At 37.8% G+C, this 17,799-nt stretch overlaps 1 protein-coding gene across 5 annotated transcripts in view; it reads left to right on the plus strand.

Moving 5' to 3' along the window:
- setd3 (SET domain containing 3, actin histidine methyltransferase) overlaps positions 1-17,799 on the plus strand; it is a 39,368-nt gene that overhangs the window by 10,494 nt on the left and 11,075 nt on the right. For 3 of the 5 annotated variants that reach the window (XR_015512461.1, NM_200054.1, XM_087288652.1), the window contains 4 exon segments: positions 1,692-1,948; positions 9,040-9,098; positions 11,553-11,667; positions 12,941-13,015. Coding sequence is in view for 3 of the 5 variants with exons in the window: in NM_200054.1 (NP_956348.1) it covers positions 1,692-1,948; positions 9,040-9,098; positions 11,553-11,667; positions 12,941-13,015 (506 nt within the window). In the remaining 2 variants the exon portion in view is untranslated. 5 annotated transcript variants of the gene reach the window in all.

The raw sequence follows: 17,799 nt of genomic DNA on the forward strand, positions 1-17,799 counted from the left end.
GTAAATAGAATATGCGGAGCACAGTCATATAAATGTTGCTTTAATATACTAGAAATGTTCCGTCAGCAGCATCTTTGACTCACATATTTGACTTGATCAGCATTTGGTAAAACATGCAAGTTACATGGAAGTGTATGGTGCTAAAATGCAACACAAACTGATATTATAAAAATATGTAAAATGTGGATAAATTAAAATCATTTTTCAAATGATATTATTATAAAAAATATATATAAAAATGTAATTATTCTAGATTATATTATAATTTCTTATTTAATGTCAGCATTTTTTACAAAGATTAAAAGCTTAAAATGTACCTTTTTTGTATTCTTCTGTTTTCAGTATTTATTTTCGACTTTTTAATATCTCTTTTTGACTTTTTAACTTGTTCTAGTTATTCTAGTCATTTTAGTATTTCAGTTTAAAAGTTTTATATATATATATATATATATATATATATATATATATATATATATATATATATATATATATATATTTTATATATATATATATATATATTATATATATTTTATATTTATATATTTTATATATATTTTATATTTATTTATAATTTTACAATATATCAATTGGGATGATACAGTGGCGAAGTGCGTAGCGCTGTCGCCTCGCAGCAAGAAGTTTGCTGGTTCGAGCCCTGGCTGGGTCAGTTGGTGTTTCTGTCTGAAGTTTGCATGTTTTCCCCGTGTTCGTGTGGGTTTACTCCGGGTGCTCATTAATTGAATAAGCTAAATTGGCTGTAGTGTATGTGTGGGTGTAAATGCAAGAGTGAATAGATGTTTCCCAGTGCTGGCTTGCGGCTGGAAGGGCATCCCCTGTGTAAAACACATGCTGGATTAGTTGGCGGTTCATTTTGTTGTGGCAACCCCAGATTAACAAAGTGAATAAGCTGAAAGGAAAATAAATGATTGATTGTAACAGTCAGCACAATTAACAAGGGGAATATTCAGCATTAAACAGTATCAGAGTACACAAATGTAAAAACTTATACATCAAACTCAGTAAAACTGAAGTCAAATAACAACATATGACTGGTCAGTGTGATAACAATGGTTATTATATAGGCTGTAGACACAGGTCAAAGTGTTCAAAGGGGTCCAAAAAATACAGGTTTCTAAAAATATGTTTTGCTTTTTTTAAACTGTATGTTAAATATTCCAAATACATTGTGCCATTTATAATATTTTTAAATAGCTCAAATGTTGGAGGGTGTTCCTGTATCCAGTTTAACAGAATACATTTTCTTTTTTGGTAAATAAAGGGTCTGATACTTCATTCAAGTCCATATAAAAAGAGATATATTAAAGGAGTCTTGTAATATTTCTTTCATCACCGAAAACTTGTGTACATTATCCCAAAACTTATTTAGCTTTTTACAGTTCAAAAAATAAGCATAATGGTGCCCTTATGTTTCTTACATCTGTTGCACAAAGGTGATGCACCAGAGTTTAAACTGTTTAAACACATTTTTTTTACTGTTTTAGTTCACAGCAGCAGCACAAGATAGAACTTAGTTTACCATTTATGCAATTTCTCAAATCAAGCTTTCTGCTTGTTTAAATGCACCGTAAACCCTATAGTGAAATTAACATAACTGTATTTTAAAGAACTGTTGCTGTGTTTAGTTGTCTGCAAAACATTTAAAGACAAACCCCCAACTTCACCTTTTACAGGGCCACTGTACAGCCAGGACCGGATCCTCCAGGCTATGGGAAATGTGACTCTGGCTCTACATTTGTTATGTGAACGGGCCAATCCCAGCTCACCCTGGCTGCCCTACATCAAGACCCTGCCTTCTGAGTACGACACACCCCTGTATTTTGAAGAGGAGGAAGTACGCCACCTGCTGGCCACACAAGCTATACAGGATGTGCTCAGTCAATACAAAAACACAGCGCGGCAATACGCCTACTTCTATAAAGTCATTCATGTAAGTCACACTTTATCTCTCACTGTGTGTGAGTGTGTGTGTGTTTGTGTGTGTGTGTGTGTGTGTGTGTGTGTGAATTTTAATGCTTTTATCACTTAGTCATTGGGTTTTATTTAATTTAGAGTGGCAAATGAAAAGCAGTTTGCAATAAACTGTCATCTAGACCAGTGTTTCCCAACCGTGTTCCTAAATGCACACCAACAGTACACATTTTCAACCTATATCTAATTAAACACACCTGAATCAACTCATCAGAACCTAAGAAGAGACTCCAAAACCTGTAGTCAATGGGTCCGATAAGGGAGACATGCACTGTTTGTGTGCCTTAAGGAACAGAGTTGGGAAACACTGATCTAGACAATCTTAACAATATTCCAACTCGCTAAAAAATATGTTAATAATCTTAGTAAAGTATGGCTTAAATCAGTTAATATTTCATTCTGCGCACTCTTTTGCATATTTATTGTCTAATTATTCAGTAAAAAATAACTTTGGGATTTGTACATTTGTACATTTAAAGTTATAGCTAACTCAAATATTATGCCATTTACCCATCATGCACCTTTTTAAGTCATTTATTTACTCGCCATCACAGGTTTATTTTTATTTATTGGACAGAAAGAAATGCATATTAAATAATTTTGTAAACCGGTAGCCAGAGACTTTTAATTTTTTTCTCTTTCATGTATGTCTATGGTGGTCTCAACCTCCAGCATTCTTCAAAATATCTTCTTTTGTGTTCAATAAAAAAAAATCAGTTTAGTCAAACTTGAGAGTGAGTAAATGGTAAAGTGTCCCTTTAAGAAGCATCTCTAGCATTTCAGCTGTGGATGTCCTTGAATACATTTCAGAATACAAACTTTCTTCGGTAAACTCCGAGTTATGCCCATGCGTCTGGCAGTTTTGATGAGTGCGGTGACTGATAGCCCTATCTGTGTCTCATACATGGACTGCTAGCCGTTTGAGTGCAGAGCTCTTTAAGCAATCAGCGCCACAAGTTATTCAGACTCTCAAGCCACATGAATAGCTGTCCTTTACACTGCTGTCTGCTGAGGTGAGGAAATCCAGTTTTAAAAGGATCCCTGCCGTAGAAGGCACATTGGAGATGGGTAAAAGGAGCTTTATAATGCCCTCTTGCACCCAATTTCAGGGCCCCTGATAAGCTGCCATTGACATGGCTCAGAGATGGTGCTGCGGTGGCAATCTCTGGCCAGCAGGGGGAGATGTTTGTCCCTCAAAGTAGCGTCCAAAGCAAAACATGAATGGTCTTTCATTAAGATTCTTTTTATGAAAAATAATTGCATGTTCATATGTTTTAAATCTGGGTGCTTTAAAAAAGAATCATAAGGAATGAATAAGAATTTAATTGTAGGTAGAGTAAAATTGTAGCACTTCAAATGTGATGATCTGATTATTTCCACTAATAAAAAAATAATCATTTAGGAAAACATAGCTTTTACATAAGTCCACGCAAATATGCAAGCTTAATATTCAGTGGTGGCATAACCTTGTGTACTTTATTTGCAAGAAGTGCATTATATTACTATAAAATGTAATTTCACTGATATGATGCGAATCTTGAATATGCAGATTTACAATTATTAAATGACACATTGAGATGGCAGTTCATTTTAACGGCACTGTGATCTGTCCAATAAAATTTATGCTGGTTCTTGGACCTCCTCGTGGCTATTAAGGAAGCAATAATACGCTCTTCCCACTTTTCATTCAAAATCTCTGCCGGTACATTTTGTTTCTTTCATTAGATGACTGTCAATTAGAGAAAAGAAACTAATATTTCACATTACTGTCAAGATAAGGCATCAAATATTCATGCAAATGGTTAATGTATTTGTCATTTTGGTCTGCAAATCTGTTGACATTTTCTTTATTAAATGTTTTCTAGTTTATAAAAGGGGTGGGAGTCTAAGAGCGTAATTAGGAGCGGTATTATTGTTCCTCGAACTCTGTTAATAACTTTTAATCAAGTGTATTTATACAGTTTCCCATACAGCAGCTGAGACGAATAATAGGATGCTCAATAAGCGGAAATGTATGCATTTGCTGCTTTAAGCCATCGGCATCAGTCATCAAAAAGTTAATCAATTCATATATGCGGTGATGGTTTTATTGTCCATTAGGTGGCAGAAGTGAGTTAAGCTTCTAAGGATTCGGGTCTAAATGAAACGTTACTTCCTCTAAAGCGAACTTTGTTAAAGTTTCTAATAATGCTGGAGGACCTGCTGACCTCTTGCCGTAATGAATTACACACTGATCGCACCGTGTAAACCTTTTAATGAACAGAAAGATTCATTCTGTGTGCGCTCAAGCAGGAGTTGAGGGTGAAATGAACATATATCTCTTTTTGATCATCTAAAGAGAGCTTGAGTTGAGGGGGAGGGTTGTCTTGCTGGCCCTTTGGTGAGTGTCCTGTCCGCTCTTCTCCTCTCGGCTCTTCAGGTTGGGAGCCAGTGTCACTGTAATGACTACTGTCAATGTCAGCCTCTCTTCTGAGGCGGCCGCAGATGACCGGGCTGGAAAATTAGCTTGTCGCATTGGCTTTGAATTGAATTGACCTGATTGTACCTTCCACACATGACTGACAACCCCAGCCCCCCCTCTCCTCTGCTTCCTCTCACCGCCCCTTCTTTATCTGCTCTCTGCCACCCCCTCCTCCCTGCTTTTCCTGGGGAAGAACTGAGAAAGCAAGGCCCTTCACCTGCTGGAATTGTGGAGCTTTTTATATATATTTGCCTGCGTGAAGAGGGATAGGCTGTTGTCAACGCCGGGCACCCTCAGAGGACTATCCAAGCGCCTCCTGTGTCCGCGGGGGACCAATGATAGTCGTGCCTTCCTCGCTGGGGCTGGATGCGCACGTGTGGGGGAGGTGAACCTCATAAGGTGACCCCGGTATGCAGCGAATGCAAAGTAACCTTGGTGTGCTGCATCTGCCGCTGTTGATGAGAAATGAACAGGGTCCCAGTGGTACACTCTCATCCCACCCCCTCTTCCTGCACCTGGGAAGATATCAGTCTGACCTTCCTGATGCAGCTCGAAAAATGAGGGAGAGTGTGCAGAGTTGAGCGACAACGAAGACCTATAAGTTTACCTAATTTTTTTGTGCATTAGGTGGACCGTTGAAACCGTTAATATAAAGGATGTTGTAAAATCAATCCCGTTTGAACCCCAGCATGCGCACGGATGCCGAGCTCTCTAATGCCGGGCAGTGTGAGGATGGGGCACTTGGGAATCTCGGATCCAGAAAGACCTCCTGGAGGCCACCGGCCAATTAGCCGCGTTTCCCGCCGTCCTCGTTAAGGAGAGCAGGCACTCGTGGTGGGAGCTTTTGTTTTCTAATTGATTTACAGGGCCGTTCCCCCCTCGTCTCTCTCTGAGCCGCAGTGCCATTGTGGCACATGATGAATTACCTCTCTCTGGTGATGCTAATGCATCACAAGCTGAACCTGCAGCAGTGCAGCTGCCCTTTATCTCCAAAAACTACACCTCATCAAATGTGCCGTCTAAAACTACCTCAGTTTCGTCTCAAACAACCTCGGTACCATGCGTACATCCTATGCTTACTAGACTAGAGGCCTAGAGAGCTCTGAAGGATCCAGCTGGACCTCTGAGTGGCCTTTCCAGAGCCAGCTTCACCCTCCCTTCTTAGGTTTATCACTGTGTTCAACTAATTATGGCCTTAATTAAATCTACTACGGTACTTGGCCACTCGAGTATGTTGGCTCTCAGAGGGCTGAAAATATCATTAAAAGCAGTTTAACCCTTTTCAGGTGGCCTTTAATGGTTACTGATGCTCATATATGCATTTTTTCCCTTTATTTTTGTAGCTGGCTTCAGCAAATCCTCCTGCAGAGAACTGCTTGACACTCTCTGGAGATTTGCCCCATTACTTTCGTCAAAACCATTTTTTTTTGGCTTCCCCCACATCCTAACATGAACCACTTCTCTTCATCTGCAATGTGAGGCTCAAGCTCAGGACACTGAAGTCTGACTCGCCGGCTTTACCCTGTTATCTTTTAATGGTTGTCCATCACCGTACGTGAGCAATGCTTCCAAGTCACTCTGTTTCCAGAGTTGGGCTCCAGATGAAAGGCATTGGTCAGGCTTTGCTCCTATTATATCATGCTTTACAAATTCTCCTGTGACCTGTAGACCTTCACCCACCTGAGCATGTTACACCTTTGGCTGGTTGCTCACAGCAGGGCTAGTTGAACTACAACTTCACATGCTCTGTAGGGCTACAACAACGGTGTCAAAACTGGACTCTACTCCGCCGACACGCAGAAATATGATGTGACCACATGATATCAGCGTCTACGCTAGCAGTGTGTGTGGTTCCCAGAGCAGCGAGGGGGAATACAGGGCTCAATTAGTGTCAGGGAAATTGATTAATGGGGAGAGACGTGGAAGGTAAAAGTTGGGCTCTACTTCTGACCGCTTGCATTTCATGTTTCTGTAAATCACTTTGCAAGCCTAATGGCGCAGCTTGGTTCGCAGAAGTTTCCCTTTACCAGTAAGCACACAGACATCTCAGAGACATTTGTGAAGGAATGCTTTACCTGGAAACATTCGCATTATATTTAATAGGGAACTTTTGTTTAAAAAAACTAAATAAAGGTGTTTTGTGGAGTGTGCATGATGCTCTTTTTAAATTTGATTTGGCAATAAAACAACTTCTAAAATTAAGCGATTATTTTGAGAATTATATTTATTTTTATGCTTATTTTGATATTTAATTACTCTGTAATACTTTAATATTTCAATAATTTTAGATGATAATAAAATAAGATGCAGGTGAACATAGTAATTTAGATTTGGCATTATTTAAAAATCAGTTACTACACTACCCGACAAAAGTCTTGTCGCCTATCTAAGTTTTAGGAACAACGAGTCCTCACCTTGGAATTATAAGTTTCTATCTGCGTTCTGGATGATTTTGAGATATTGAGCTTCAGTTTTTGCATTCCATAGTAGCCAGTAAGTGTAACATTTTTTTAAATAAAAAGTCTTTAAAATGTAAACAACTTATACAAAAACATGCCATGATGTAAATTAGTTGTCATTTAATAAGAATATGTCAATAACTGAATTTTGACAAACATTTCAGATAGAACCTTATAATTCTAAGGTGACGAAATAATAACTTGACTTCTAGTTGATCATTTGGTATAAAAAGTGGCTTATATGAAAGGCAAAGGCCTCTAAATTACACTTATTTTACCAAAATAAAATCTGATGATGCCTTGATTTTTAATCATTTAATTAGTACAATAAGGTCTGACTTTTCTGAGACAAAAGTTTTGTCACTTAAGACAAATAATGTAGAGTATAAAATATAAAGTCATGGTGCAGTGGAAAAAGAATGATTATTGTGTATGACTCCCATGAGCTTGGACGACTGCATCCATGCATCTCTGCAACGACTCAAATAACTTATTAATAAACTCATTTAGGATGGCAAAGAAAGCATTCCTGCAGGACTCGCAGAGTTCATCAAGATTCTTTGAATTCATCTTCAACTCCTCCTCCATCTTACCCCAGGCATATTGTTCATATCTGGTGACTGGGTTGGCCAATCCTGGATCACCTTGACCTATTTTGCTTTTAGGAACTTTGTGGAGACTGAAGGATGAGAAGGAGCGCTATCCTGCTGATGAATTTGCCCTCCTGTGGTTTGTAACATAATGGGCAGCGCAAATGTCTTGAAGCTTCATGCTGTTGATGTTGCCATCCACTCTGCAGATCTGTCACACACCCCCATACTGAATGTAACTCCAACTCCATGATTTTTCCTTCACCAAACGTGACTGATTTCTGTGAGAATCTTGAGTCGATGAGGGTTGCAATAGGTCTTCTGCAGTATCTGAGATGATAGGGATGCAGTTCAACAAATGATTCTTTAGAAAAATCTACTTTCTGCAACTTTTCCAAATAATCAACTAGAAGTCAAGTTATTATTTGTTGCTCTTACAACTAGGAGTGAAGACAAGACATTTGTCAGGTAGTATACTACCACTAATTTATTATTGTTAATCATTTTATGTTTATTAATAAGGGCGTTATGCCATGAGATGTTTGAAATAATGCATTTGCTTGTTAAAAAAAAAAACATCTAAAATGCAAACAAACCTTTGTTGCATTCTTTATATAGCATTTTAGCAATGTAGATGAGCAAAAACCTCATGTCGAAGAGAAGTTTTGTTACTTTGGTTCTTTTGTATTCAGATGCAAAGTGATTTATGTCATTTGAAGTCAACTAAGTTCACTTTTTCTCTGATGTTGTTTTGGTTCCGGTGTCTGTTGGGCAATTTTCTCACTCGTTCTGTGTGATGGACTGATCACCTGAGTCGTGATTATGATATTCAAGCTCAAGCTTTTTTGATGTATTGTGTTATATACATATCAGCACCATTACAGTTTGCACAGTGCCTCATTGTGGAGTACAGTGCTTCATTTCACAGGACAAGCGCCACACACACAGCCGTGAGAGCACCTGTGGGGGAAGAGAAGAATATCCTTCACTCTCAGCTTCATACCTACGTCTATTTTTATGGCTCATTTTGCATGTTCAGGAGGGTGCTACGGGCCGGCTGAATTAGACCCTGGCATTCTTTGCTCCCTACTTCTTTTTTTCCTCTCTCTCTCCTTTCTACGGGATTGTAGCTTCTTTTTTTTTTCTTCTCCATGACACCCGCTGCAAATGAGCCCTTGGAGGGAGCGAGACTGTGGCTTTAAATGTAGATTTCTGTGGCACCAGTGGCTCTCTGTCACACAAATTGATGAAGCAGATTTATGACGGCTGCTGGGCACAACAAATTAAGTTGACAGTGATGTATGGGGGGCTAATGCCACCATGATCCTTGCATAGCACCACTGGACGCTCTCTGCCTGGCTACACTCTTGTTAGGATCTGTTAGGCAGCCACATAATGAAATTCCACTGACTGATTTGTGTTTTTTTTTCCTTCTCTTCCCTCTCTTTCTTTCCTCTTTTACCCCTCTACCTCCATATCTCCTTCTCTCTTGTCCTTTACTCTCTTTTTTTCTTCTGTGTTCTTCATCTTCAATTCCCAGACTCATCCGAACGCCAGCAAACTGCCCTTGAAGGATGCTTTTACCTTTGACGACTACAGGTTGGTTGAAATGTCCTACCATGTTAAAAAAAGTGGAGCTTCTCTTCCCTGCTGAGGTTCAAGAAAAAAGAAAAGAGCAGGAAGACGAGCCGTAGGTTGGTTGTAGGGCTGCGCAATGGCCTTTAAAAATGAGGCGTTTGTTCTCATTGTTCTTTCATTAGCACCAAATTATCTGTGAAGGAATAATTTATCATTGGTCCCCTTTCATCTTCAGATTGTTGAATATGATGCAAGTCTGTGCTCCCTTTGGGTAATGTGTGAAGAGAATGGAATAGAGTCTTGTCAGAGCTAATGTTGTCTTCGGTGGACTTTGTGAGGTTTCTTTTAATAAATTATGTCCAGATTATTTAGATTAGACTAGTTAGACGCTTTTTTTTTTTTGTTTTCATTTTTCAAGGCTGATTCAGATCTAAGGTCATTATATTGCCTGATATATGGACTATTAAAGTACTTTTTTGAAGGGTTTCCCCTCCCCTGTAATATCTGCTCATAACATAATAATATTTCTTTTCCTTGGTAATTTACACTTTTTATCCTCTCTCTAGCCTTAGATATGAAATAATAATATTTTTTTTGTCTCAATGTACATTAAAGAATTCAGTATGCAAATGTTTTAATTTGTTAAACTTTTTTCATCTAAAATACATCAGCATTGCCTATACAAAATAATAAAGATCTTGATGTTTAAGTAATGTTACTATCCTCCTGAAATGAAAATTAATTTCATTAAACAAGTCCAAAAATGTAATTTGTTAGCATTCTGTAATAGATATATTAGCCGATGGAGGCTTGAAAAGGGATGGAAGGCTTGAGTTTAAAATCTGGAGTATTCATTCACAGTAGTTTGAAACTTTAAATGTTAGTTAATTTATATAGAAATTATTATTCCTTCATTCATTCATTTTCTTTTTGGCTTGGTCCCTTTATTAATTTGGAGTCGCCACAGCAGAAGGAAATGCCAACTCATCCAGCAAATGTTTTACGCAGTGGATGCTCTTTCAGCTGCAACCCATCACTGGGAAACACCCATACATTCTTATTCACACACAGTGTGAATGAGAATGTTTTTAATTACGGACAATTTTAGCTTACCCAATTTACCCATACCACCTGTCTTTGGACTTGCGGGAGAAACCCATGTGAACGCAGGCAGAACATGCAAACTCCACACAGAAATGCCAACTGACCCAGCCGAGGCTCGAACCAGAGACCTTCCTGCTGTGAGGCGAGAGTGCTATTCACTCCGCCACTACATCGCCCTTTTTAATATACAGTACTATGCAAAAGTCTTAGGCTCCCACTTACATTTGTTGTTTTAGTGAGGGTGTAAGAACTCTGTCTTTGTTTTAGTTATTTTAACCCATCCAATGCCAGTTTAGCCAATTATATTTCAGCACCCCTGGTTGCCTTGATTCATTCAGTGATGAAAGCTCTAAAAGTATGCATCAGCAACTGAAATGTGACCTCCAGTGGACAGTAGCAGACTTCAAAATGAGATGGAGATTCAGAGTTCCACATTAGGTTATTTATTAGCAACTAATATAAATATTACAAGTGTTAACGTTTGGTGAGCAGGTTACATTGCAGCCCCGTTTTCTAACAACACACTACGTGAAAAGATTTGCAGTGTTAAGCAATTTGGCTGTTTGCACTAGACGAAATATGACAAATTTAAATGTAGCCAGTCAGAAGCATAAAATATGCACTTGCTCACGAAATGCTTAGGTTTATTATCTAATTAATACATATTAAACCTCTTTAACATTATTATATGAACATACTGAATAATCAATGTTTATTTTGTAACTAGTCACAGTTCTAAAGTAAAATTTCAGGCGGTTTATTATTTTTTTTTTCAAGATTTGAGGTGAACTATCTGCTGTAGTATGGCAATAAATATTATGTTAAATGCTATTAAAACTCTCATTGTTAGCATTTAACACTGAATAAAGCACATGAGGTGTACCTGAGGTGATCTTAGTTCATCCTGTTGTTCAACTGTGACATATAGAAGCCGTTGGTTAGGATAAAAACACCTTTTAGTATGAAAAAATATTTCTTCTATCGCGTGCCGTTGCTTTTAGTTAGAAAATGATTTGAATCAGCCTTTAGGCTCGATTGTCAGGTACACTCACGTCAATCTGGCAACCTGCGCTTGCGTGTGTTTTGATCCAGGAGTGCAATACCCAGTTTAACCACTGGGTGTCAAATCTACATAATGCATCTTTAATTATAAAACTGGTCTACATTAAACTCAACATTTGCTCAACATAAGCGCAACATTTGTTTGTTTTTTACCCTTTAACCTGTGCAGCAATATTAGTCCAAATGCAGGGATGACAATTTGAAATGAGACAGATACTCTATATCTTGAACTCATTTTATATGTAAAACTAGTATTGTCATTGAGCAGATTTGAATCTGCAATGAAGAAATGTATCATTTGTGTGTCAGGTGGGCAGTGTCCTCTGTGATGACCCGTCAGAACCAGATACCCACAGCAGACGGTAGTCGTGTCACACTGGCCCTCATCCCTCTCTGGGACATGTGCAACCACACCAATGGCCTGGTGAGTACAACACTGTGACAAATGGAGAAGTCCACATCCAAAATCATGAAAACAGAAGGCTTTTGAGCGTAATTAATTTCAGTCATATGCATTGCATACATGCACATTTATCATAACTACATGACTTGCTTGTCTGCAGTGCTTGTAGTCTAGAAGCACATGAAAAAAAAAACATTTACTTTTAAGCAATGCAGAGGCAAAGTCTAATGTGATTTTTCGGTAGATTATGCCTTCGTCCCAAGGGATCTTTTATATTTATTTGGATAATTTGTCTTTGATTGCGCTTAGAAGCTCTTGCCACAGAGCAATATATCGCCTCTGTTCATATGACTCCATAATGCATTTATATCCTAAAACGAAGTTTTGTTTTCCAAATTATCGTGTGCATTGAAAATCTCGGTCATTAAAATGTGTAATGAAATGGTTTTCTGGTAATCCCCTGGTTAATGTTTAATAAAAACATATTGTGTGTGTTGTAGCTCTGTTTTTCGTTCAATTTGCTCAAAGTTTATTTGATTTCTTAGGATTTTGAGCGATTTAATAGTGAAGGATTGCATTTGTTAGGGTGTGTTATTTCAGTAGGTTGTCCTTATAAGCGTTATTAAGTGACATGTATTTGTTTTAGTTTTCTGTTATAATATTTCTGTAAGTGGAAAATAATTCATAAAATAGCCTTGCAGTTCCATGCCTATATTTTTACACAAATGTACAGGATTTTTTTTAACTCAAAATATTAATACACCTAATTTTGACATCTATTTTGAGGTATTCGATAGCAAATGGATGGTGATATGTAAACAGGCTTAAAAATGTTTCGCTCAGATTATATTCAAGGATCACGTCATTGTGGCTCAGCAATTTGTCTTGATGCATTTGGTATTGATGTCGCTTGCTAGATGTTATTGTTTGTATGTTTTATTTTATATTAAATAAGTGGTAGAGCAAATAGAAAAAGCCTCTAAGACTCTTTCAAATTTGTGTCATTTTTTCTGCTTTGTATTTGAGACTCATTTTGCATTTGCTTCTCCATTTGAAATACCATTCATGTACATGACCACTGAAAAGATTCTGGTCACACATTTTTTCTTATTAATATTGAAAACAGAATACAATACAAATGCAAATTTCTTAGAAAGTCTTTACTGTCGCTTTTCATCAATTTAATGCTTCGTTGCTGAATAAAAATATTATTTTCATACAGTACATACAGCCCCAAAGTATATAATGTAACTCAGATGCTAACAATACTGAACTATTTTCCCTTCTATTATAGATCACAACTGGCTACAATCTAGAAGATGACCGATGTGAATGCGTTGCTCTTAAAGATTACAAAGAGGGCGAACAGGTGAGTCCCCACAACAGATCCACCATCCTAAAAGATCAGCTCTCGTCCAGAATGAAAAGTTCCTGACAATATATTCACCCCCTTGTCATCAAAGATGCTCATTTCTTTCTTTGTTCGGTCACAAAGAAAGTAAGTTTAAGATAAACATTGTTGCGTTATTCTCCATATAGTGTACTTCAGTAGTTCGAACGTGGTTTGTTTCAATGCAGAATAAGGAAACAAATAAATGTATCTATTGTTTGTGCATGTGCCTAACTAGCTGATTGTTTGGCTAGATAAGGCCTCAGATGAGATGATTTAGTGCCCTTTGAAGCTGTATTTTAACTGCAGTTTGAGTGTTCAAACCTCTGAAAACCACAGAAGTGCAATATAATGTATGAGAAAAAAGCTTGCATGTTTACTGCATGAAAACTTAAAGGGCTTAACGTTTGGAAGCTGTTTGGAGGCTGTTTAGGTATAGTATATCCACTGATATATTGGAGTGAAATAAACATTTCCACAAAAAACAAAAAAACAAAAATCCTGATGTCAAAAGTGCAGTATGCAAGTTTGACATGCAGGTTTTGAACTAGGTATTTCTGGATCCAAACAAACACAAGTGCAGGTTGCCAGTTTGAGGACCAATCAGGGGTCCGTTCTTCGTACCTCGCTTAAATGATCTAAGATGATTTGGCAGATCCTGGATCTTTTCATCTCGATAACTGATCTCTCGCTAATTTGGTTCTTCAAACAAGTTCGCGAATCAGATTAGAATGTCTGGATAAACTGATCTGAGATCGCTGCGTGTGTTGTGAAGGACAGATCTATCGATCCTCGAAATCATGATTAGCTATGCAGCGATTGGCTGACGGCACAGCAGCGTAATGACATCATCTGATTAATATTCAATTATCCATGTGAGCAAAATTACATCAAATTAGCAGTAAACGGTTTGTTAAATATGACACGCAAAACCTTCCACATTTGTTGTGAGCTGCAGGCTTTACACTTTCTTGTGTCAAGTGTATTCATCATGTATTTAAATGCAAATCAGTGTATTTAGTTCTACATTTAGAAAATATTGTCTATATTATAGCCGTTTTTTAATCTGTGTAAAGAATAACTGGTTGTTTACAAAAGCATTTTGATATTGGTGAAGGCGTCTGCAACTTTTGTGAAGCATCAAATCACTATTAACTGTCAAAACATGTTTATGACTGAATAAATGCATCATTGCTTTAAAAAAAAATCACATATTCTGCATTTCTATCATACACAATTTGTACTAAAGCGATCTAAAGCGTTCATATCAATAAGTTTTCTCTTTGCACCACCAGGTGGCAGTCTTTGTACTTTCATTTCGAGGGTACAGATTGCATAAGTTTTATTAATATGTATAACTTAATTTATTTTATTAATAACTATAACTTTATATATATAGTTAAAAAATATGTACCATTTTCCCATGTGTATATAACTACTACTGTAGGAAAATATCAGAATTCGGAACACTTTCTGTATTATCTTTGCTTGAACTGAGCCGATCTAATCCTGTTTATAAGAATTGAACCTGCTCCCGATCAGGTTTGACCTAGCAGAACTTTTGCTATGACAACAACTCACGGATCAGCTTTGAAGAATGAAATGATCCTGGATCGTGTCAAATCGTCAATATTCAAATCCAGCTAATTGAGTAATCCACGTACCAAGAACGGACCCCAGGCTGATTTAAATCGTGTTCTATATAAAAGCAACAGCACCCGATAGAAGGATTATTTTCCATATTAAAAGGAGATTTTGTTCTAACAAACACCTCGAAGTTTGTTATAATATTTTAGAAACTGCTTCTATTTCTTGCAGCTGAGCAACAGAAAACTGACAATGATCGCCTCAGGTACACCTCGTGTGCTTTATTCAGTGTTAAATGCTTATAATGTTAGTTTGAATGCCATGTTACATGAAATGTATTGCCATACTACTGAAAGCTGCAGCAAATAGTTCACTTCAAATGTTAGAAATAAAATAAATCGTTTGAAATTGAACTTCAGAACTGTGGAATGATACAAACCAATACATATCAGTGAGTCAGCATCTCCATATAATAAGGTTAAAGAGGTTTAATATGTATTTCTTAGATTATAAATCTAACTGTTTAGTGAGTGAGTGCATATTCTGTGCTTCTGAATGACTGTATTTAAATTTCTGTTGTTTTTCGTCTGGTGCAAACAGCCAAATTGCTTATCACTGCAAATCTTATCACGTAGGGTGTTGTTAGGACACGGGGTAACAATGTAACCTGCTCACCAAATGTTTACGCTTGTAATATTTGTATCATTAGCTAAATGAATAACCTTATGTTGAACTCTGAATCTGTGTCTCATTTTGGAGTCTGTTATTGTCCACCAGAGATCGCATTTCGAATTAATGAATTAATAAAATATGCGATTTTTCTATGAAGGCAAGCTTGGGTGCTGAAATATAATTGGCTGAACTGGCAGTTTGCAGGACGACAGAACCGAAACAAAGACAGCGTTCCGGCACTTAAAACACATTTTCAAAGCAGAATAACTGACTTCAGCATAGTTTTTTAGATAAACTAGTTCAGAACTATGTTCACTTGGCATGTTACTTAAATATCTGCAAACATATTATAGTATTTTTATGCTTTAGAAGAGTCATAAACTTGCACACAGCAACTTTTAAAATAGGATCAAATCCCAGTGGTTTTGAGGCCCACAGCAATGTGATGTAGAAGTGCGGTTTTCCACACCTAACGAATTGATTGATGGGAGTGTATTAACATATCTCCATATTAACACACATAAACATGTCCACAGAACAGGATTTGCAAAGAAACTAGGATTAAAAGATCTGTTCCAACTCTCTGTGATCAACTACACCTCAAGAATGAGTTTTGCAAGTGTGTAAGCAGTAATAAAGAAAAGACCATAAAGCCGATATGCAATTCATAACCACTGGAATCACCATAGCCCCATAGTATCAGTAAACTCGCCTGTCTGTGAATAAAGAAAGAAATTAACATCTTGGATTCCAAGGGAGTGATGAAGTTATTTGAACATTTTTATTCTGTAAGTGAACTAGTACTTTATAGCCACGATTAGGGTGACCTTTGATCTTCACAGCAGAAATCTCTCACATCTCTCTGTATGAAAAAAATCAGCAGGTGGATTCATGCCATGCTCTGTCCAGCAAATACATTTTTCAATTTCCATTTGAATACTCTCACCTCAGTACTATTGCTCTATGCTTGTGCTTCCGTGATGCATTTATCAGCCAGTGGCCATTACGGAGGCCCGGGGGTAATATCAGAGCGCAAGCATTCAGATCCAGCCATGGGGAGATCGGATATACGGGGCACACAGTGACAGGCCAGGTATAAACCCCCACTCTCTCCAGAATGTGAATTATTTGATAAGATTCGCAGAGACAGCCAGTGTAAGAAGAAAGCGAGTGCGGGGGCCGGAGTGTAGCACTCGGACAAGTGTTGGGGGAGTAGGAGGGGCCGTCGCTCCGTACAGAGTCGTTTGATCCCTGATTCCTGCTGCTGATTTCGCACTGGGCCGGAGCTCCATGTGGAGGGGTTGAGAACAGGATTGAACTGTGCTTCTCTCTTTCGCTCCAGCACTGTTTTATCTCTCTCTTTCTTTCTCTCTCTGCACAGCACTATCTGTAAATGTTGTGGAAGTAGTGTTGAGAGGAAGACGTGAGCGGTGTCTGAAAGGATTGTAGTTTTGGGGCGACTGGGTGATGTTACATCTGTTGCCATAGACCTATTCCTCTATGTTTGTTTCATCATGAAGTTAAAGACACAGCCTATTGACCTTATTCTAAAATGCGGAAGTGCGCCTGTTTTCGCGATTGTCTTAGAACTTCCGATTCAGTCGCCTATGGCAGAAATGACTAGGAATAATAAACGGCAGAAAATGGTCAAACTACTTGCTCTACAAACAAATGTTTGCATGACTATACAGACCAAGTAGAATAATATAATAAGAAAATATCAAATTGCAACATCAAGCAGTGTAACGAGCAGTTTTTAACGTCAAAAAATGAATGGAAGTGAATGTGACCGGAAGTCGTGAGACAAAAAGATTCAAATGGCAGCGCCCGCTCGTCGGCGGAGAATAAGGTGAATAGGATCATTAAATGCATAGTTCACTCAAAAATAAAAATTGTCCCATTTTAGTCCACTTGTTCCAAATCTGTTTGAGATATTTTTATTGTTTATTTTTTCTGTTGGGGTCAAATATTGAAAACCATTACACTTTGAATTCCAGAGTCCAGCCCGCCTCCCCCTCCCCCTTTCCTAGTATGGACTGATATTGAGATTTCAGTTGAGTTTGCTATTTAATAAGAAGCTCAGTGTTCTCTAAATTCTTTAAATAAAAGGAATGCAAGATGTTTTAACGATAACTTTCTATATAAATATAGCCTATATGACATTATATATTTTATCATTACTCCACCATGCTGGCACATGTTTGGTTTGGGCAATGGTGATTGGGCAAAACAAGAGTGTGCTCATTTAATTGGCTAGCAAGTCTTTCACACAAAGAGGACAGTCAGGCACATTCTCTCGCGTGCATATTTGTATTCTATTCATATTTAGATCACATTCATATTTTTATTTAATTGCAGTCTTTCAAATCATGATTACGATTTGACTGCACACTTGGGGAGCATGGTTGCTCAGTGGTTAGCACTGTCACTTCACAGCAAGAATGACGCTGGTTCGAGTCCCAGTTGAGTCAGTTGGCGTTTCTGTGTGGAGTTTGCATGTTCTC

Source organism: Danio rerio, chromosome 17, assembly GCF_052040795.2.
Source record: "Danio rerio strain M-AB ecotype USA chromosome 17, GRCz13ab, whole genome shotgun sequence".
In the NCBI taxonomy this organism is placed as follows: Eukaryota; Metazoa; Chordata; class Actinopteri; order Cypriniformes; family Danionidae; genus Danio; species Danio rerio.